At 35.5% G+C, this 23139-nt stretch overlaps 1 protein-coding gene across 7 annotated transcripts in view; it reads left to right on the top strand.

Moving 5' to 3' along the window:
• LOC132103424 (zinc finger protein 385D-like) overlaps positions 1 to 23139 on the top strand; it is a 93879-nt gene that overhangs the window by 40070 nt on the left and 30670 nt on the right. For all 7 annotated transcript variants that reach the window (XR_009423383.1, XR_009423381.1, XR_009423382.1 and 4 more), the window contains exon 2: positions 6452 to 6594. Coding sequence is in view for 4 of the 7 variants with exons in the window: in XM_059508522.1 (XP_059364505.1) it covers positions 6452 to 6594 (143 nt within the window). In the remaining 3 variants the exon portion in view is untranslated. The remainder of the gene's footprint in view (positions 1 to 6451; positions 6595 to 23139) is intronic.

Below are 23139 nucleotides of genomic sequence, written 5' to 3'. Positions count from 1 at the left end.
GTAATTATTTATTTTATACAATTTTTTACAATAATTTTTAATATGATAAATGTGATAAATAAATAAATAAATAAATAAATAAATAAATAAATAAATAAATATATATATATATATATATATAATTTCTTTAAAAAAAAAACATTTCAAAAACCGTCAAGATTGTTTTCAGCAGCATAATGGTGTCGTTATGACATCTACCAGCAGGGGCAAACTGTGCATGCTAAACCTTGATTCCATAACCTGAGCGGAAATATTGTATAACTTTGCTCAGAGTTGTTAGAATAGTCCTGTTAAAACGTTCTGTTTTGTTATTTTTGGTGCTTTATTTTTGATATTTGTGCATTTTACTGTCAATCCTAGTGGAACACCTAAGTGTAAGTGTACAGTAAGTGCATTGCTGTAAATAATGCAGGCTTTTTGCTTTTTTTTAAACTGACACAAAAGTGTTGTAATGATCTAAACTGCTGTATATTATGCACTCTTAGGATGTGTTTTGACTGACAGTTCAGCAGGATAGACTCCCTGAACTATGCAGTGTGTGTTTTGAGTGCAGATATGTTCTTTTTGTCAGAGATATAAGGGACATGGAAAAAAAAGCAGACTGGATCAAGTCTAGGAGGATCCTAGTGACAAGAAAACAGAGTGGATGTGATTATTTATTTATGTGCCATATTTGTCCTCCAGACATATTTTTTTAGTCAGCAACGCTGCAAGCAGCAAGTGCTGTTTTAAGATGATGGGCACATATGAACAGAGAAATGGAGATGATGCTACAGGCAGTTTCTCTGACACACACACACACACACACACACACACACACACACACACTTCTCTCCCATCGGTTTCATTACTGCGATCACTGCAGCAGTGGGAAGTGTTGTGTGTTTAGTGGTGTTGATAAAGTCAGTGAGAACTGAAACAGGTGGGTGAGAGTAAAGTCAAAGTTCATGCTTGAATTCATGTTTTGGCCAAATCCTTTGCATCCTCTCCAATTATATCCCACTTTATATTGCACCTAATCTAAGGAAATCATAAAGACCTGAATCATTAATTACAGAAAATGACTTAAGTTTATAATAATCTAAATTCCACATCTGACTGGATTCCAGACAAAGTAGGCATCACGTGTCATATTTGGTTTTCTGAAAGAGCTTCTTGGCTCTCTGTAAGGGTAATGTTGCTAAAGCTACCATCCTGTTTTCACTAATGCTGCCTTCATGTGCTACCAGAATGACAGTTAATAGGAATGTGGTATAGTTAAAATTAGCATTTGGAAGCAATATGAAGTAGGTTACACGGTCATCACCAGCTCAACCTTAATACCAGTATGCCGGAGCATGAGCTCTTGAAGCTCCACACTCTTCTGAGAAGGGAGGTGGGAGCACCAGCTCATTTGCATTTAAAGGGACAAACACAAAAACAGCTTGTTTTGGCTCATACCCTAAAAATATCCATAAAATGTATAGCTATAAAAAGATTATTGGTTGGGTATTTTGAGCTAAAACTTCACATACACCCTCTGGGAACATCAAAGACTTGTTTTACATCTGTTGAAAAGGGGGCATAATAGGTCAACTTTAAGTTTGTTCTCTTTTTAAAGAAGAGACTTTTTGGTTTATTAGAAAGTAAAAGAAAAAAAGTATAATGGAAAATGCACAAAAATACAGTTTTTTTTTAATTTATAAAAAATTATATATTTTCCAAACATGTTTTACTGTAAAACTGAGAAAGCCATAGAAGCCTTGAATCTAAACAATTTGTGTTTCAAAAAAATAAAATAAAAAACCTTTCAACAAGATTTTGTTTGGGTGTAGTACCAAACACTTCCACTAGAATAAATCAAATTCCAGTCTGGTTATTTTTGCTTGCGAAAAGAGCAAATGTGATTTTTTTTTTTTTTAAGGACCATTTAACCTTTTTAAATCATGTCTATTTTGTTTTTCTTTTAATGTATGTGTTCACCTTATTATGCTATTATTATTAAATTATGCTATTTTTTTGGTTTGTTTGTTTTTGGGAATTCAAGATTCTCAAGAACGTTTTGTGAATCCAAACCCGTATTATAATGTTATTTCTGTTCTCCATTTCTGTTCTCTGGTAAGTGAGGAGATTCACATACAGACAGATAATGATAGAAATCCAATGAAGCAGCCAGTGTTGAGGAGAGAAGTATGTCATTGGGAAGAATTCTGGATGCATCCATGCTAACTGTTGAACCCTTGACCCCTTTTTGTAAAAGTGTAAGAGGTGGTTTCATCACTAAGAGCGAGGTGGTCTCCATAGACGAGAAGGTGCTGAAAAAAACAGCTCACAGAAAGCAGCACAATGATTGACTGCAGGGCAGAGAAGATTGGACATTTTCCACATTACTGAAAACAGAGCCTTAAAAGACTCGATCTCGCTGCAGGCATTATGTCAAAAAGCCTCGTAACAATCAGAATGTTCTCATCAACTTACGTCGTGTTCCCTTAAACCCGAATGACACGCTGCCAGCACTGATGTTTTGCCTGTTTGCCTTTTTCCAGAAAGAGGCTTTTGAATGTTGTTGCATCGTGTGCACACTATAATCAAATCTTGTAAAGCTCAAAGCCCTGATGAGATAAAACCCAGATGCTTGGGTCTAAAGACGCCCTCCTGGTTAGTGCCGGGAGAACGGCGAGTTCCTGCTGTCACTTAGGCTGCAGTTTTGTTGCATATTTAATTCTATTTTCTTGTTCCGTGTCTGGCTCTGTGACAGCATTCCTTTAGCCTGATGTCGCTTGACATGTCAGAGTCGAGTCCCCGACATGGAGGCCTGAGGTTGACATGCTTTGTCAAGGGAGAACCAATACGTGCTTGCACATGCACAAAGGCATGTGGCGCAACAATTTAGGCCTGGAGCAAGGGCAAGTTTTTTCTATTCTCTTGTTTTGTTATTATTTCTCCTCCCTACAGACCTCGAATGACTAGAGGAATTAGTAGCGTTTTATTTAATAATCTATGGCAAATTGGTGCTGAGATTTCAAAACTCCTAGGAAAGAACAAACACTGATATTATCTGAGACAACAGAACATGTAACTCCATGTCACATCAAAGAGATTAAATTGTGATTCAAATGGAAACTTTCTCTAAAGTTTCCCACTTTCTTCTCAGAAAAAGACCTTTATAATCTAATTTCTTCTGAGAAAAAGACATTGACCAAAGATATAAAATTAATAAGAGTTAGTTGACATGTAGTTGCAAAATTGCTTATAGTTGGTAAATAGCGTGAAAACTTTATTATAGATAACCTTATGATTGAAGAATCACAAAGCAGATCTTGTTAATATCCAAGTTATTTCTCCTAGACAATAATGAGGTCAAATGGATACATTAGAGAAAACCTTACACTTTCTCCTGAAGTAATCTAATTTCTAGAGTTTCAGAGGATATCAGAACAATTTCAAGCAATGCAATCAAAAGAATAAGAATTTTTTATTTTTTATTTTTATAATCTTGTGTGATAGATTAATTCTAAACAGCAACGCTATTAAATTGAGACTTAAGAGTAAATTTCTCCTTAGAAAAAGACCTTAGGAGGAATTGGAGATCAGAGAAATTTCAAACTTATGCAATCAAAAGAAGAGGAGAAAATTTGTTTTATGGATTTTTATTTTAGCACCTAAACCCATGCAAAAATCACCAGGGAGATCTCAATAACATCTCGGTTGTTTCTTTTAGACAATACTGAGATCAAGTAGAGATCCCCTCTAAAGTCTCCCACTTTCTTCTGAGAAACATACCCTAATAATCTAATTTCTAGACTTTCAGAGAAGGAGAAACTGGAGATTGGAGAAATTTCAAGCTTTGCAGTCAAAAGAAGAGGTTACTTTAAGTAACCCTAAAAGACAGAAACATTTCAAGGAAATCCTATTAATATCTGTGTTGTTTCTCTTAGACAGCAATGAACAAATAGAGACTTTCCCTTGGTTCTCCTGAATCTCAGATGTTTCTCCTGAGAATAAAGCCTCAAATGAAAAGCCTCTGGAGAGCCTCTGACACCAGTATCCTCTATTCTTTTTTTTCTATTCTATCTTATTGTTTGTCTTTTTATTTATAAAATTAAATAAAAACCCCTTGCTATGTATACTGCGTAGGCTAACCGAGACTTGTCACAGCACTTAAATATCATTGCCCTTTTGTTGGTTTTGATTGCTTCTGTTGTCATAATTTGCTCTGGATAAAAGTGTCTGCTAAATGCTTAAATGTAAATGCAAATGTAAGTCTCCACTAGAGTTTCACAACAGATCCAAAAATGTCCCAAGCATTGCTCGTATTTGCCAAGATAAAGTTTACAGGAGACCTCAATGCAATCTCAGAAATTCTTCAGTCAAATCCTATTTCACCAAATGATTTGAACTGCTATTCATATTAATCTGCTAGTGTATTTATGTTATCAATTGTCTCATTTTTGTAAAAATAACTTTTTCACCAGCATCACATTTCTGCATTGCTTTGTGTTTTTGGTCTTTAGTTTTTCTTCTCTGGCTTTTGTCTTGGTTTGGATACGGAAGGCTGTTTCTTTTTCTGGTTCGGTAATGTGATGTGCTGTAGAAATCTGCCTTTCCAACGCCACCCACACAAACTCTTGTTCTGTAATAAAACAAGCCATTTACTTTTGTTTTCCACCACTAGTTTTTGTCTCTCCCACTTGACTGTTTGTGTCTACTGCTATTACAGATAACAGCCAGTCCAGAGTCTCGGTTTGACAAGATCAAATATTTCTAGTAGCAGGAGAGTTTGTTTAAAGTAAATGATATGGCAGATGTTTTGGAGGAACATGTACGAAAGTCATGATGTCATCGCTGCCAGTGTTCAGACCCTCGGCGGAGATTTCGCTGCGTGTGGCAAAGAAATGTTCTAGATCATCATGTCTTGCTTGAATTGATATCATGAATTCTGTGCTGGCTATGATTCCTTCAAAGTAGGCCGTGCTCCTGCATCAACATCAGTGTTGATCCTACAGCAACATTCCTATCAATCTGAGTTTTAGGGATAGAAAAGGTCAAAAGTTACTGTAGTTTTCAGTTGCCTCGTCGTATGTACAGTTCAATCTACTGTATGTCTGTTATGATCCAGCCTGTGTTTTTATTTTAAAGGGTTTCCCCTGCTGCTATTGTGTCCATTTGTTGTCATATTTACCCTGGTGTGTTCCCATTACATTTGACCACGCCCCCTGAACATATACCTAAACATAACTACTTCAAACAACTACCTTATTCATATCATTAAGCATTAATCAGGAGTTTGTTGAGGGAAAACTTCAGTAGTGAATATGTATTCCATATTAGTTTTAGCCCCCACCCCCCATTTTCTAGTTTTAGTTCATTTAGTTTTTGACATTTAAATTTACATTTCTCAGCACAGCCCAGTGGCATTTTTGTGTTTTATGAAGGCAGTTTGTAAAGGTTGTAAGTTTTATGTGTGATTTATCAAGAACTAAAGCTAAAAATAATTTAGTCAATTTTGTTTTTGAGTTAATTTTGTTTATTTTGTTTTCTCCACTTTTATATTTATTTCAATTTCAGTGTTATCAGAGTTTTTATTTTAGTGTTTTCATTAAGTTTCTCATCGTTTGTGTAAATAGTAAACATAAATAACGATAGCAAAAAATAAACTAAATAGTTGGCCATATTGTGTTTGAATTTTCAACAATTCGTTGGTCGCTTTTTTTTCTTTTATTTTCAATGCAGTTCTATTTCCACTCCGTTATTATTAGCTTTAGTTTTCTCTGAGTATTGTAGTTGGGGGTCCGTTCTTTGTTCCTCGTTTAATACATCTGAGGTGGTTTGAAAGCTGCCTGATCTTGAGAACTGATCTCTGGCTAATTTTAGTTTTTCAAACGAATTTGCGGATCTGATTAAAATATCTGTGTTTACGTGCTATTCGAAACCACGATCAGCAATGCAGCGATTGGCTGGCTGCAAGACAGCAACCTAATGACATCATATACGTATAAAAAAATACACCAGATGAAAAACTTAAGGAAAGGAGACAGCCAAGTGAACAAAACTACACAAATGTTATAATAGATAAATGAAATGGTTTTTATTTAATTATTTTATATATATGTTTTACGTGAATTATATTCACAATTACTAGTATTTGTACAGGCTTTACATTTTTATTTCAATGTTGTACTTAGCAATTTGCAGATTAGTTATGTGACAGCATTAATTAAAGTTTCTTAGGGGTCAAGACCATGTTATCTGCATTCCCTGTGCTTCATCAAACCACTCCCATGATAGCTGTCAGAACTCAAACTAATGCACGAATTAGATTAACTGTACAGCATGTGTGTAAGACTCTAATACAATTATTAAGATATAATTTGATCACGAATAAATCTTTCAATAAGTAAACTGGCTGGGTCTATAGTATTATAGAATACACAACTCTCTTCCTCTTTCTCTTCCTCTTCCTCCTCCTCAGGTAACGCGTGTCAGAGCGGACTGGTGCCAGCACTGGTTCGGGCTCCTCTGCCCACTGTGCCGCCCTCCTTGGGCATGAAACACTTCCTTCCCTTCCCTCTGGACAGCGGCTCCATGCTCAGCCTCATTCCCAGCTTCAGAAACGTGAGTCAAACACATTTCTTCTGGAGGTGCTGATGAGGTTCACTCTGGTTAGACACGCCATCCACCGTAGTTGGAAGAGAGTGTCGCTTGTGATAATTATCTTATGAGAGCTGGTTGTTTTGGGACTGTTTGTTGTGAAGTGGTTTGCAGTGAATTCTGGAAATATAATGCCAGCTGTTGTTGTAGGCTCGGATTGGGAACTTCTGAAGATCATATAAACATCTACTGCATAGTTGACTGGATTCGGAGATGCAGATCTGGCTTATGAATAATAAAAATTGATGCTAAAACAATAGGAATGACTAACTGTCTTAGTTATTTAAGAAAAGTCACAAAGGTAATCTATTAAATGTCTTGTTTGTTTCCCATAGTTACTAATGAGGAACATATCAGAGGCCTTTGCTTATTGTACTTTACTGTAGTTTCTGAAAATATCTCAGACTCTGCTATGATGAAGTGAAGTGAAGTGAAGTGAAGTGACATTCAGCCAAGTATGGTGACCCATACTCAGAATTTGTGCTCTGCATTTAACCCATCCGAAATGCACACACACAGAGCAGTGAACACACACACACACTGTGAGCACACACCCGGAGCAGTGGGCAGCCATTTATGCTGCGGCACCCGGGGAGCAGTTGGGGGTTCAATGCCTTGCTCAAGGGCACCTAAGTCGTGGTATTGAAGGTGGAGAGAGAATTGTACATGCACTCCCCCCACCCACAATTCCTGCCGGCCCGGGACTCGAACTCACAACCTTTCGATTGGGAGTCCGACTCTCTAACCATTAGGCCACGACTTCCCCAATGATATCAAAAGTGTAGCAGTAAAAATATCTCAATAAAATCTCAAGTACTTTTCATCAACATTTTGATGATCTGATTTGTTCTTTGCACTTGTCTTACAGCTCTAGCCTCTTACTGTATGATGCATTTGTCTTTTTCTACTTCTCATATGGGATTTAAGTAGAAACATCTGAGACAAATGTGATTATTAAACAAACCAAAACTGAGAAATGTTAGTCCAATGACTAAATTATACATTTTGTTAATTGTACAGCTCTGTACTCTTACTGTATGACTAATTTAGTCTGTTTTTACCTCTCATGGAATTGTAGAAATAAAATCAGAGACCAATTTGATTCTTAAACAAACCATAACTTAGAGCTCCGCTATGTCTCATGAGTTATGAAAGAGAAACCTCTGAGAGATTTTCACTGTGATGCTAAAACACAGGTATAGGACCAGCATTTAACCATTCCCATTAGAAAAAGGTCTCTTTAATATCTTCTTTTGTCTTTTTTAAGCGCAAATGAGAATAAATGGAGAATAAAAAATAATCGAAAGAAGCCTCCACAATATCTCAAACTGTGCTCAGATTTGCAAAGATTCCACAGTCTGTGATTAAAAGCTAGAGACCTCATTATATGAACTTATATCCTCCTATATATCATTATGGTATGTCTTATTTCTCCTTACATTATTTTAAGGAGAAACATCTGAGATTAAGCTGACTCTTAAATCAATCATACCTGTGATTTCCATGTATTCTCCTGAGCTTTAAAATAGCAAACTCTGAGCAATCTAGCTTTCCTCTTGGATCACTTTTTTTGCATTGCTTTGGGGTTTTGTCAGCATGAGAAATACATTTTTGCAAGATGCTGGTGTGGCACTGAAGCACTCATCAGCACTCACCCATCGCACCACCAACAGATGGGAATCTCTCTGATTGTTCGTGCATGTGCTAAAGTCTGAAAAGCACAACAGACAGGCCGTGTTGTCCTAAGACGGCATATAGCTGGGAGGGAATTTGGTTGGACCTGCGTTTGGAAACTGGAGTGTGGGATTTTTCAAACATGCTGGTAACAGATGCATGAATGTCGAGCGGAGAGGCACAGTCGTGCATCACAGAAGAGTTTAATCATATGCACACACACACAGACACACACACACACACACACTTGATAGCTGTTCAGAGAGAGGCCACGATGGTCGCCAAGGCTGACATTTGCTCTGGATCCCTAATCTGTGTCTAACAGACTTTTCCTTCAGTAATGAGTTGTGCATTGGCCATCCTCTGGAGCCGGTAATCTGATACTAGATTAACTCACAGCCATCTCTCTCTCACTCGCTCTTGTTCTGATGTTGGCGAAGAAGGGGGTTGTAGATGCGTTCATGTCCAATTCTTTGTTTTTTTGCTCCGTGCACTTTTGCATGTGGCACAGATGCAACAGCAGATTGTTTTTTCTGTTCTGGAGTGCAGAAAATCTGCATAAAAATGCATTGCAAAAAGTCGAAACACTGTGCTCGCTCACCTCAGAGTTTTATGTGTGTCATGATCGACTTGAGCTCTTTCAGATGAGTGAGAGGTTTTTGCTTTGTCTGTGTGTGTTCTCAGGAAACAGTGAGGTCAGATCTATAGCTGGCTCTCAGAGGCGTGTTAAACATTCAGTGGTTCAGAATAATAAACACAAATGAATCTTACAGAATATGACAGCAGGGATTTTCCAACAATAATATATCTTAACAGCAATTTTACAAGGCTGGAATGATGTGCACAGTCTTTTTCCAAATAACGTATATAAAGAACCCAGTAAATCAGCTTATATGAGAGCAAAACTAATTTAACAATAAAGTGACTTTGCTAAATTGATATGAATCATAGTTACAAATGGCAAATAAATACACACAAAATAAGGTCTATAGACCTTGTTTTCTTTAAGAGTTTTTATTATAGCTGAGCATAACAAGCAATGCATGACTAAACACTGAGGCTGACTGGAATGAAATACTAGCATACTGCAAACTGCCTGGTGTACACTTACAAATATTATATTATATATATATATATATATATATATATATATATATATATATATATATATACTGTATATACAGGTGCTGGTCATATAATTATAATATCATCAGAAAGTTGATTTATTTCACTAATTCCATTCAAAAAGTGAAACTTTTATATTCTTATTTATATTAATATTATATTCATTCATTACACACAGACTGATATATTTCAAATGTTTATTTCTTTTAATTTTGATGATTATAACTGACTGAAAGGAACTGAAAGGAAAATCCCAAATTCAGTATCTCAGAAAATTAGAATATTACTTAAGACCAATACAAAGAAAGGATTTTAGAAATCTTGGCATACTAAAAAGTATAAAAATGAAAAGTATGAGCATGTACAGCACTCAATACTTAGTTGGGGCTCCTTTTGCCTGAATTACTGCAGCAATGCGGCCTGGCATGGAGTCGATCAGTCTGTGACACTGCTCAGGTGTTGTGAGAGCCCAGGTTGCTCTGATAGTGGCCTTCAGCTCTTCTGCATTCTTGGGATCTTCATCTTCACAATACCTAAAAGATTTTCTATGGGGTTAAGGTCAGGCGAGTTTGCTGTCCAATTAAGAACAGGGATACCATGGTCCTTTAACCAGGTACTGGTAGCTTTGGAACTTTGTGCAGGTGCCAAGTCCTGTTGGAAAATGAAATCTGCATCTCCATAAAGTTGGTCAGCAGCAGGAAGCATGAAGTGCTCTTAAACTTCCTTGTATAAGGCTTTGTTGACCTTGGACCTCAGAAAACACAGTGGACCAACACCAGCAGATGACATGGCACCCCAAACCATCACTGACTGTGGAAACTTTACACTGGACCTCAAGCAACGTGGATTGTGTGCCTGTCCTCTCTTCCTCCAGACTCTGGGACCCTGATATCAAAAGGAAATGCAAAATTTACTTTCATCAGAGAACATAACTTTGGACCACTCAGCAGCAGTCCAGTCCTTTTTGTCTTTAGACGCTTCTGACGCTGTCTGTTGTACAAGAGTGGCTTGACACAAGGAATGCGACAGCTGAAACTCATGTCTTGCATACGACTGTGTGTAGTGGTTCTTGAAGCCCTGACTCCAGCTGCAGTCCACTCTTTGTGAATCTCCCCCACATTTTTGAATGGGTTTTGTTTCACAATCATCTCCAGGGTGTTGTTATCCCTATTGCTTGTACACTTTTTTTCTACCACATCTTTTCCTTCCCTTTGCCTCTCTATTAATGTGCTTGGACACAGAGCTCTGTGAACAGCCAGTCTCTTTTGCAATGACCTTTTGTGTCTTGCCCTCCTTGTGCAAGGTGTCAGTGTTCATCTATTGGAGAACTGTCATGTCAGCAGTCTTCCCCATGATTGTGTAGCTACAGAATTAGACTGAGAGACCATTTAAAGGCCTTTGCAGGTGTTTTGAGTTAATTAACTGATTAGTGTGTGCTACCAGGTGTCTTCAATATTGAACCTTTTCACAATATTCAAATTTTCTGAGATACTGAATTTGGGATTTTTTTCTCAGTTGTCAGTTATAAACATCAAAATTAAAAGAAAAATATCAGTCTGTGTGTAATGAATGAATATAATATACAAATTTCACTTTTTGAATGGAATTAGTGAAATAAATCAACTTTTTGATGATATTCATTACAATTTGTGGCTGTATTGCAGATCATTCCTCTCTCTGAAAATGACATTGAAGTCGAGTACATTGGATCGTGGGATACTGTTGTGTATTCTGCAGTAGAAAAAGGCAGTATTCTAATCTGAACATAGCCCTAATTTTTTATTTTTTCCATAGTATTTCACTTTCAATGCAGACAGAAACATTCTTGACGCTGGAGACGAGTGGCATTGTGCCTGGTTAGTAATGCATTTAGACACAGTTATGACTCTCTGGGTTGTACTGCAATATAAAATGGGGCTACTAGGTCTGATATGAAAGTTATGAAACATCATACAGGAGTTTTTGGAAGTTGCGAGTCTCAGGTGGACGTGGAATCCAGGTGAATTAAGTGCTTCTGACACAGATCCAGCGAGTAAAAGTCAAGCAGTTTTTTTAAAGTTGAGGAAATATGAGGGCAGAGGATAATATCATACAAATATTATGCATTTCAGTTTTCTGCATACTGCTCTGTTCAAAGACTCCTAGTGAAGAACGACACGCTCAGGGTGTGTCTGAAAAAAGAGATGAGAGCGAATGAATGAGGCCGAGCAGTTTTCTGTTAAGGCTTACAAAAATACCATTTATCTTTCCTGAAGCTTGCATTTGTCTGCAAGAAACAATACAAACTCTATTTCCCCTGAAGAGAAGTCTGCACTACGCTATTGATTTCTCTGTGGAAGATTGCTCCGGAGTGGATTGCTGGGAGTGACACATGGTCCTCAGAGTCATACCACAGCCTGTTTACTGGATAAACGTGCAGACAGACAGGTAGAGTTAAGCCAGGGTTTGTGACTTGATCAGAAGCTAATAATTAATTCAGTCATAGACAAGTCAAGTCAAAATGAATTTGCTTGTTTCAAAGCAGTTTGACAGATCATGATGATGTTATAATGTCTTCATATTTTAATGCATATTTATGCATTTAGAAATGCAACAAACTCCATGATGTATTTGTCAAATATAAATAGTTTTATATTATTTTTTAAATAATAATATAAAACTATGTATATATATATATTATTAGAAAGTAATTTTGAATTAGTTATATATAATTGATACACTTTTATTAAATATAGAATTGTTTTGTTGCTATTTTAACTAATTATAGAAATATTTTTTTCCATTTTAATAAGATTTTAATTTATTTTATATTTTTTTAATTTATATTTACAAAAAAAGTAAATATTTGTACACATTTTTTTCTTTTCATTTTATTAATTTACATTTATTTTAAAATTTTATATTATTATTTTATATGATATAGAAATGTGCTATATATTGAATTATTTAAATACTTAAAATCTCAGGTGGAAACTTCAAAAAAACTTTTTGTCTCAAGTCTTCGGCTGGGAACCCCTGCGTTTGGCTAGCAAATAAGCTGAAGGGATAAATTGTGTGTGTGTGTGTGTGTGTCTGTGCTCTTGTTTTTGTATCATATCAGGACACAACTCTGTATAATGACATGGGTATGACACAGGTATTACAAGGAGAGGGTGACTTATGAGGACATAACCCATGTCCCCATTTTTCAAAACACTTATAAATCACACAGAATGAGTTTTTTTTTTATTGAGAAAATAAAAATGCACAAAGTTTCCTGTTAGGGTTAGGTGTAGGGTTGGTGTAGGGCCATAGAATATACAGTTTGTACAGTATAAAAAACATTACGGCTATGGGATGTCCCCACCTTTCACAAAAACAAACGTGTGTGTGTGTGTTGAGGTGTGTGTCATTTAAAGTACTTGTTCGAGCTGCAGCGATGTAAACAGACACACAGCTGTGCCGGTTTCTCATTCCCACCCTGTTCCCACTCTCACGGTGATGCTTTGTTCCCTGGTGATCTGCCAATGGCCTCTCCCTGGTCGATTGTGCTGATAATACTCATGACTTGTTACGCCAATGTTTTCCTGCCAGTTCGTCTGTGCAGCTGAGCATAATATACTGCATTTTGATAAAAACAATTTGTGCTTTTGCAAATGCAGAATCACTGAGAGAACGGAGAGGGGTTTAGAATAAAATAGAAACGTCTTTCAAACCCTGACATATTTCATGAGCTCTTTGCCGCACATGTGAAGCATTCCTCAGGGTCCGAATCATCTGTATTGTTGTTTTCAGTGACCTCAATGCATGAATGAAACCGGTTCGGCCCTCTTTGTGACATCCGATGTCATAAATCTATGATGTCACATCAAGTTTGACGGCGTGCAGCATACATTTACTGCTGTCACATTGAAGCTTTTCATGTTAGAAACTAGCAGCTGCTGACCTGAAGTGGGTCATTCATGCTGGGAGGGTAATTGCTCTCTGAAATTCAATCTAACACCACCAATGCTCTATGTTTCAGGTGCATATGACTTTGAAAGATATTTTTGGCTGTTTTCCTGCTTGCTTTGATTTCACCCTCCTCCAGCTGCTCCCATGTTTCTTTTCACAATGTGTTTCTGGGTTCAAACCACAGCATGCTTGCCACATCGACATTAGAAATCTGTTGCATCATCAACCGTTTCAGTTAAAGGAGTAGGACAATTTGCAAAAAATGTACTTGCCCTCAAGCCATTCAAAATGTAGATGCGTTTGTTTATTCATCAGAACAGATTTGGAGAAATGTAGCATTGCATCTCTTGCTCACCAGTGGATCCTCTGCAGTGAATGGATGCCTTTTTCACTGGATTAAACGTTATTATCGATTATGGACTTCAACTGTTCGTTCTTGATTAACTTTATCACAATATTAAAACTATGCTTGTCAGCGTTCTTGCACAAGACACTTGTACAACTTTGGATGCATTTTGCTTGTGCATTGAACTGCAAACTCTGATGACAAACAGACTTGCATCCACACAAACAGCTCTTGTGTCAATGTTTGCACATTTATGTAGTGTGCATCACACCATGTTTCAATGCTGAAGACATTTATGCTGTCACCCAGGCCTTTTCACACCTGTAACATGTTATGAAAGGTCTCCTGCCTTTAGTCTCCAGAGAACCTCACTTAAGTCTTCAAACGCAAGCTTTTCACTGAGATTTATGAGGTCGATGTGAGTTTAAAGAGCAAGGGCTGTTTGAACCACAGCCATACTTGCCTTTGCTGTAATGTGGTCACCCTCGTTCCTATCTCTGTTTTACATGCAAGTCTACAAGGTACGAAACCATGTCTTGCTTTCCTTCAGGGTCAAAAAGAGTTTCTGACTCTGTATACTCACTGTGTTTACATGGAGCCTGGAAATCCATTACTAATCTGACTCGTGGCTCAGCTGAAATGAAAGCTTCATGTAAACACCTCAGGTGATGTAGATCTTAAATAATTCATTAAATCAAAGAAAAACTGCCTTGTAAACAACTGAATCTGGATACTCTTACGGTCTAATTCAAAAATAGCTTGTATGCATGCATAGCTTTTATTGAATTCGTTAAGTGATGTTAGAGCTATAAGAAGAAAGCTTTCTAAGCATATTTTCAGATAGAAGGCAAACACACTTAATGCACTGGGAAGATGTGTTGATTTGTCTTGTCTTTTCCGGATGCAGCTGGAAGCATAGTACATTGACTTTGATTTAATGTCAGAAGTTGTTTAATTTAAAATAAATAAATAAAAGTTTTAAAAAGTCAGTGGGTTCACTCTTTTAAAGGACACATTAAAACGACATTTATAATGTAAGGATAATTTTCATTTTTGGGTGAACCATCCCCTTTATATATATATATATATATATATATATTTAAAGGGGATGGTTCACCCAAAAATGAAAATTATCCTATCATTTACTCAACCCTTAAGCCATCCTGGGTGTATATGACTTTCTTCTTTCAGATGTTATTATTTTTATTAATTTTTTTAACTCTGACATTTCAAAGTAAAAAAATTAAAATATTGTCCTGACTCTTCCAAGCTTTATAATGGCAGTGAATGGAGTTCAAGAGTTTGAAGCCCCAAAAAGTGCATCCTTCCATGATAAAAAGTGCTCCACATGGCTCCAGGGGGTTAATAAAGGCTTTCTGAACAGAATCAATAGGTTTTTGTAAGAAAAATAGAGGAATATGTGTAATGTAAGCTTCGGTGAGAAAGTCATATACACATAGGATGTTGTATATGGTGAGTAGATCATGGGATAATTTTAATTTTTGGTGAACTATCCATTTAATATAAAATATAACAAATAAAATATAAAATATTGTTATTTGAATATGTATAAATCACTTTATTTCAGAATGGAGGGGGAATAAAGGAGTCACTGTTGTGCAGCAAAAATCAAACAGTTTAATTCTCCAGCATATTTAAGTGATTTACAGACTTGAATATGAAAATGATGTCACTGTTTATTCATTCTAATGTCTTTCACAACAATGGAAATAAATATTAACAACAGATGTCAAAGCAAGATTTTTAATGGTTTTCGGTGTGAGTCTTTAATCACACAAAGCTATCATTTGATTTCAGTCTTAAGGACTCCTTTTATTATGCTTTCTGAAGCCTTGGTGTCCATCCACTTGCATTATGTGAAAGAGAACAGCTTAGACAGTCGGCTGAACATCTTTTTCAGCATGAAGACAGGAAGGCATACAGGTTTGATATGATGTGATGGTGAGAAAATGACAAAATCCTGTAACTCACATGGACGGTATGATTGAAGAAGCAGGACAGTTCGTTTCACACTGTGTTGCCTCTGGAGTGTCTGATGTGTGTGTGTTCAGTGGCATGTAGTCATATTCACCTTCCTCTTTTCACACCACGATCAATCTTCTTCAGTAAGCATGGACGAATCGCCATCAGGAGATGAATGAACTCATTTCTGGTGTCATGGATCTTGTTAAGGAATTCTCAGCCCATCTCCGTGAGGAACACTTGAGTGAGCATGAACCATCCTTCACTTTACATTGAATTTCAATGGATTTCTGTGAGACAGACCAGTTTGCATATGGGTTTGAAGGATAAACAATATATTCAAGTTGACTTTGATGGCAGTTACTGCATCATGAATATCGCAGTAATTATAATGCATTATTTATTTAATCATTGCATTTTTTCCTTTTCTGATTCTTTTCTAGTCTCATGCTATAAGACTATAAGACATTTCCACCAATGTCTCTTATTTAAACTTCAGAGAAAAAAATGCCATTAGAATAGAAATGTTTGATTCATTTAAATCAGTTCAATTTAAAACTGATTCAACAAATTGTTTGCATCATTTTTTACAAATATTTTTGCAAGTATCACATTTTCCTTGTATACATTTTATGAAAAATATATGCATTTATTTATATATATATGTGCTTACCCTAGTGAAAAAAATGTACTAATTTTATTTTTTTGTGCTAAGTGCATATATGTTCTTATTAAAAAATAAACTGGTATACTTTGAGCATAATAAATTGGAACAATTAATTTTGTGCATAATGCTAAAGTTCATCTAAAGATTTACTGAAGTATATTTGATTGTGCTAAAGTGCAACTATAACAAGAATACTTCAGCTACACTTTGAATATCACTTAAAGTATGATTTGATACAGAGATCATACAATCCTTATTAAAAGTGCTAAAACACATTTTAGGCATAATGTTAGAAATTAGAAATTTAAAAATCTAAAAATTAGAAAGAAATACAAAAATCAAATCTAATTATAATTTGATATCAGTAAGTATTAAGTTATATGTTAATAAATGTTAATGGATTTTAAGTATATTAGTGTGAAAATGTATTTAAACTTTTTTTTTTTTAATGGAAACAAATATTCTTCCATGCTCATTTAGTGTAAAACATGTCTTGATTATTTTAACTGATTTTACTTCTCATAATAATCGTTTTCAATTTACTCCGCATCAGTGAATTAGCTTTCAGATGAAATGCATGAATAGCTCTAGTCAGCATCGTCAGTGTCGGTTTTGTTTTAAGTTGTTCTGCGAGTCTGAAGGCGTAGAGAATCTTTCAGAGGTCTGCGATACGGCCTTTTGTTGGCTAAATGTTGTTTAAATCTAAACATAGCTCTATTGTTGGAGTGTTGAGACCTGTGTAGGAGGCTCTGCTGCTGAATCTGTGCTTATGGTACAGAAGTTCAGTGCAAACCCACTCACAGAGGAGAACCGAGATGGAGATGAAGAGGGTAAGAGCTTCTCATGACAAACAAAAACAGCTCCAGAAAAGATGAAAATAGACCCATAAGTCTGCCTCTGTAGATTACTGAACTGCATTTACTCTGGTTGGGAGGTTAGACGCATGCTGGTTATATAATACATCAGTTGAGGAGAGACTTTCACAGCTGTTCTGTCTCAATGAGCGAAGAGCAGATCGGTCAAGCATGTAATAAATTGTACTTTCTGAAGAAATGTTCCTAGTTTAATTGTGCATGATTATGGCTTGTATATATTCATCATATTTTATCTTTTATGCCCTTCCTGTCATGAATGAATCTCTGTATTATTTTTCAAGATTCAGTCAGGCCTGATAAACTCACATAGTGTAAGTCCCAACCTACACTCATTTGGTCAAAATTGCATTAAAATTGTGAAATATTATTACATTTTAAAATAACTATTTTATATTGTAATATATACAGTATGTTAGAATGCAAATCTGTATTTTCAGCATCATTCCTGGAGTCTTCAGTGTCACATGATCTTCAGAAATCATTCTTATATGCTGATTTGCTGCTCAAGAATCATTTCTGATTATTATCAATGTTGAAAACAGTTGTTGTGTTGTTTCATATTTTTGTGTAAACCATGGTACAGTTTATTTTTCAGAATTCTTTGAGTAGAAAGTTCAAAAGAAAACCGTTTATTCAAAATAGAAATATTTTGTAACTTTTTAAATGTCTTTACTGTCACATTTGAACAACTGAATGCATCCTTGTTCAATAAAAGCATTTATGCATGCTATTATATTTGTTTGGATGCTAGTGTACATACGGTATTTTCTCATCGAATGGCCTTTTTCAAGTAAAATGTCTTGTTAATGACACATTTGCAACTTGGGAATCTCCATTTATAAAGTATCTTCCCAAACTCTGGTCTGTGGTGTGTATATGTATCTCTCATATCACAGTCATGCAGCCGCAGGCACCAGTGGAGATGTGTGCTGCGTAATGAAAGGGTTTGGTGGAGCAGCAGGTGTGTGATTCAGGAAGGTCTTTGTGTCTGTGTGCATGTGGGCAGAGGTTGTGCCTCAATAGAAGCTTCTGCTGTGAAGGCCATTTACCCATCAGCCTCGGCTTTTTGTTCCCATCTGTCAGAGAGTGCTTTTCTCAGTTCAAGAGACTGTGCTCTTTCTCCTGCAGGGCTGTTCATTTCACTGCGGCCAGATCCTGTCCACTTTCAGATTACTGCATTTTGGACATTTTGACTAGTCGAGTACTGCATTTAGGCTTATCTTTTTTTTTTTTTTTTTTTTAAGTGGATATCTGGCACATATATTTGTGTGTGTGTGTGTGTGTGTGTGTGTGTGCATTTAAGGAGCCAAAACAAATACATTTTTTTTTGCATTTAATTTGAGTAACTTTAAAATGTGGTTCTAAGCCCAATACATAGCTGATCTAAACATCTTATTTTACAATCTTGTGCATTTAAAACCCACTAGTTTCTAATTGTGCATGGCTAAACAAAGTAATTCTTGCTAGATTAACCTTTTTGTGAGTATGCCATCTAAATCTCTATTTAAAGCGTTATAGTTGTTTATTTCCCAGACTGAAAGTCATCATGAAAGCCAAAATGACTTTAACAAATCACAGAACAGGGCTATGTTATGGCATGTTTGTGTATGATGGTTTTCTATCGCTGTGAAATTTCATGCAATTAAGAAGTTTTAACATTTTTACTGTCACATACAAGTATTCGTTTACTCACAACCATCTATGTTTCAAATGCTCTTAATGATATGGAAAGATTGATTAGATTCAGACTTATTTATATAATTTATATCTTATTTATATTATTGTTACCATAAAAAAATGTATCGCTTAAAATAAAATTCATGCAAATGTAAATAAAAAATAAAGATTGAACTTTATTTTAGCTTGTTACCAAGGCAAGATTTTCTAATTTCTCAACAAAATAACTAAAAATAACACACACACACACACACACACACACACACACACACACACACACACACACACACACACATTTTTGTAACAATATGTATTTATTTAACCTTTTCTGAATAATAATAAATAATAACATTTATAAAAGTTTTTTATATATATAAAAATACAAAATATACAAAAAAAAATTTAATATGAAATTAAAAACTATTTAAAAAAATACATCGGTTATAGGCTAAAAACAGGCTATTGCTATTATTATTTATTAATATTTTAATTAGCTTTTATTTTAATTTTTTCAGTTTTCATTTTAATTTTAGTTTCGTGAATTTTGTTTTTAAGCTCAAGTTTTTCATCTAATGTGTGTGTGTGTGTGTGTGTGTATGTGTATATATATATATATATATATATATTCAGATTTATTTTAATTAACAAAAACAACTTCTAATAGTTTTTGCATATATATTTGCATTATACGGTATGTGTCTTCATATAACAAAAGAAAAGTAGTATTGCTTAGATGTTGCTCAAGAGATTTAAAGTATTTACATTTCTTTTATGTACTGGCTTTGTCTCGGATGTTTCTCATAAACATAAAAACCAATAAGCCAATGATTGACATATGGTAGGAATATATAAATACAGTATGTTTAGCAGGTCCGATCACTTGATGTTAGGAGCTTTTGATGAGAAAAATTTTAGTTCTGTTAAGAACTGACTATTAATGGCATTGCAGTCTTGGCCAATCTGAGACATTGTTTAATTAGAAGCTATTTGCTCTCCATTTTATCTTATATAATCTATTGAGGAGATTATTTTTTTTTTATGTGCATGCAGGATATCTCATTTTGGATCTTTCTTTCAACATGAAAGGTTATTCTGTGTACTATGAAGTATTAAGAATAAGGAACTACGTGACGTCTGGTCGGCCCAGACGTTGTTTCATTCTCTAAGGCTTCTCCTAATGTTTCACTTTGAGAGCTGTGATTTATATTTATATATCTCATTTAATTTCAATTCTCTTTTGCTACAGCCCTCTGGCACACGCCATAACTCATCATTATGTGTGCAATAAGTCAGATAAGCAGTTCAATATTTAATATGTTTCCCTCAGATTTGTTTGGATGTTATCTGGGTCTCACGGGTAGATGATTCCCACTCACGCCGCGGCCGACTGTGGGATGATTTTACACGTTTTTCAACATGTACTGTTCATCATCCTGGCCTGGCCTCCTCATCCCGATCTGAATTGTAAATTCCGTCGGTTAAAATCAATAGACGCAGGGACTGGGATTCACACATGTGGCCGTGTAATTGGGAAAAACATAAGAGCTGGTATTGCTTCTGACAGGTCATTTATCCCACTTTAGTTAATGGTAAGCGAGGCTGGTGTTGGCCGCTGCTGGATTCGGTCATCATAACTCAGTCTATGTTTTATCTCACGCTTTGTTTCTACAGAATAAACACTTTGCAAGTTATGCTGATCTGTTTACCACCAGGGCAGATCCCTCAGAAAGGCTCATCCAGTAGATTCATTCATAAAAGCAAAAGTTTAATTTCATGCAGAGACCTGTAGCTAGCGGTTCACATACTGATTCATACCTTGATTACAAATCCTGCTCATGGAACTCTATAATTCTTAAAACAGGCCTTTTGAATAATTAATAACTTGTTTTAGTTAAATAAATACATTTTAAATGCTAAAATTCTACACATCTATACTACTGATTAAAAGTTTAGGGTTGGATTTTTTTTTTTTTTTTTTTTTTTTTACATGTTTTCAAATAAAAGCTATGTTTATTTGATCAAAAATACAGTAAAATTTAGAAATATTATTACAATTTAAAATAGCTGTTTTTTATTTGAATATATTTTAAAATGTAATTTATTCCTGTGATGCACAGCTGTATTTTCAGCATCATTCCTCCAGTCTTCAGTGTCACATGATCTTCAGAAATCATTCTGATATACTGATTTGCTGCTCAAGAAACATTTCTGATTATTATCAATGTTGACAACAGTTGTGCTGCACAATATTCTTTGTGGAAACTGTTGTACATGTTTCTCGGGATCCTTTGATAAATAGAAAGTTCAAAAGAGTGGCATTTGATTGAAATCGGAACCATTTCTAACAATATAAACACCCTTTGCATCACCGTCTCTTTTGATCAATTCAGTGCATCCTTGATGAATAAAAGCATTATTATTATTAGTATTTTTTATTTTTTTTTTAATCTTACTAACCCCAAAGTTTTGAACAGTAGTGTAGTTTGTCTTTATTATTTAATTTTTTTCATTAGAATTTTTTTTATAGGACTAATTGACCAAAAAAAAAAGTTTTAACAATGAATACAAGGAAGCATAAAGTAGATATTTACTTATTTATTTCTTATTTAGAAATGATACTCAATGAAATGCTCAGTCCCTGGTTGTCGTCTGTCGCTGAGGGCAGCAGAGGTGGCGTCCCGTCTGCTGTAATCACAGTGTTTGCAGGAATGAGAGGAGACAGTCTCATGAGGAGGAAGAGGAAGTGCACCGCAGGAGGTTCACGCTCGCTCACTGACATGTTTGTGGCACGTTAAGATGCTGCACGTCAGGGAATGTCTCGCGTCTGTCAGTGGGCAGCGGAAGGCTGATTTAAGATGACTTTGAATATCTTGACATCCTGGAAGTTTTTAGGTTCCACTTCCTTCAGGAGCAAACCAGATTTGGGCATTTGAACATGAATTATATACATCAGAATGCGGTAGGGCACTTAATGTGTCAGAGACCATTTGTGAAGTTGCCCTTGAAACAATTTAGAAAAACAAGTAATTTTTGCTCAAGACATCTTAAAGTCGTAGAACAGAAGTAAAGCTTTTATGCCCATTGAATCAGTAGTTTGTCTTAAAAGGTCGCTGTATGGAAACCATCAAATGAATGTGTGCCACATTAAGCACATTAATTTGAGACAGATTCAGTGATTACTTCAGACCTCTGATGTTACCCTTTGTGCTTTGCACATTTAAAGTCAAAATTCCCCCTTTTTACATTTAGTTGGAATAAAAATGGAATTCAATTCAAATAAAAAAATTCGAAATGTATGTTATTGATCATATTGTGAGCGACTTATCCGTGCATAGGTTTTATTTTTAAAAACATTTGAGTCTTTAATCAAAATGTAATTTTAATGTCCACATAACTAGATTTTAAGAATAAAGTGACGATTGGTACACATTGTTTTTCTTGCTTACTGATGTTTGAGCTTCATATTTTGGGATTTCTGCAGCACTTATAAAGGTCTTTAATCAGAAAAGAAAGTCTTCAGTTCATGATATATTTCTCAATTTTGACTTGCTTTTAGATACAAAAATCGAAACATTCTTACAACTAGGCGGTGTGATCAGAAGGTACAGTAAAAGAGGAACCTGTGTTTTGACCTGTTACAATTTGACAAATTGTAAAAAAAAAAAAGAGTGGGAGCAGAGATATTCAGGCCATTTTGGCAAAATGAATTAAAAAAGTAAAAGAGATCTATTGTAGTTGTTTTTAAACATTGAAGCATTGTTAATGCAAGTGTCACACTATGCTGCTGGAAGGAACACGGAGCCGAGGATAATCGAAATAGTCTTAATAATCCAACACAGGAGTAAAACCAACAGGAAGAACAGGAGGAAGATACAGTTATAGAAATGTTAGACCAAACAAAAGTGAACTGAAAGGACATTGCTTATAAAGACAGGCTAATGAGGGAGCCAAGGACACGGACCTAGGAACTAATCAAAAATCAAGGAGAGACAGAAACTGGATCACGGGAAAACACACACACACACACACACACACACACACACACGTCCATAGTTCTGACAGCAAGACATTAACATTTAGAGACCATGTATTTTGTTATATTGAATTCATTCCTTCATTTTATTTATTTGGTCCTTATAAGATCATAAAAAGTTATACATTTGACCTGCAGAATCCCTGTTATTCATTGTGTGCATGCTTTTACTTTGACGCCAGAATCCTAGAAAACC

The sequence above is a fragment of the Carassius carassius genome, chromosome 24 (genome assembly GCF_963082965.1).
Source record: "Carassius carassius chromosome 24, fCarCar2.1, whole genome shotgun sequence".
NCBI lineage: Eukaryota > Metazoa > Chordata > Actinopteri > Cypriniformes > Cyprinidae > Carassius > Carassius carassius.
The sequence above is the reverse complement of the archived record's forward strand: the minus strand, read 5'-3'. Positions and strand labels throughout refer to the sequence as shown.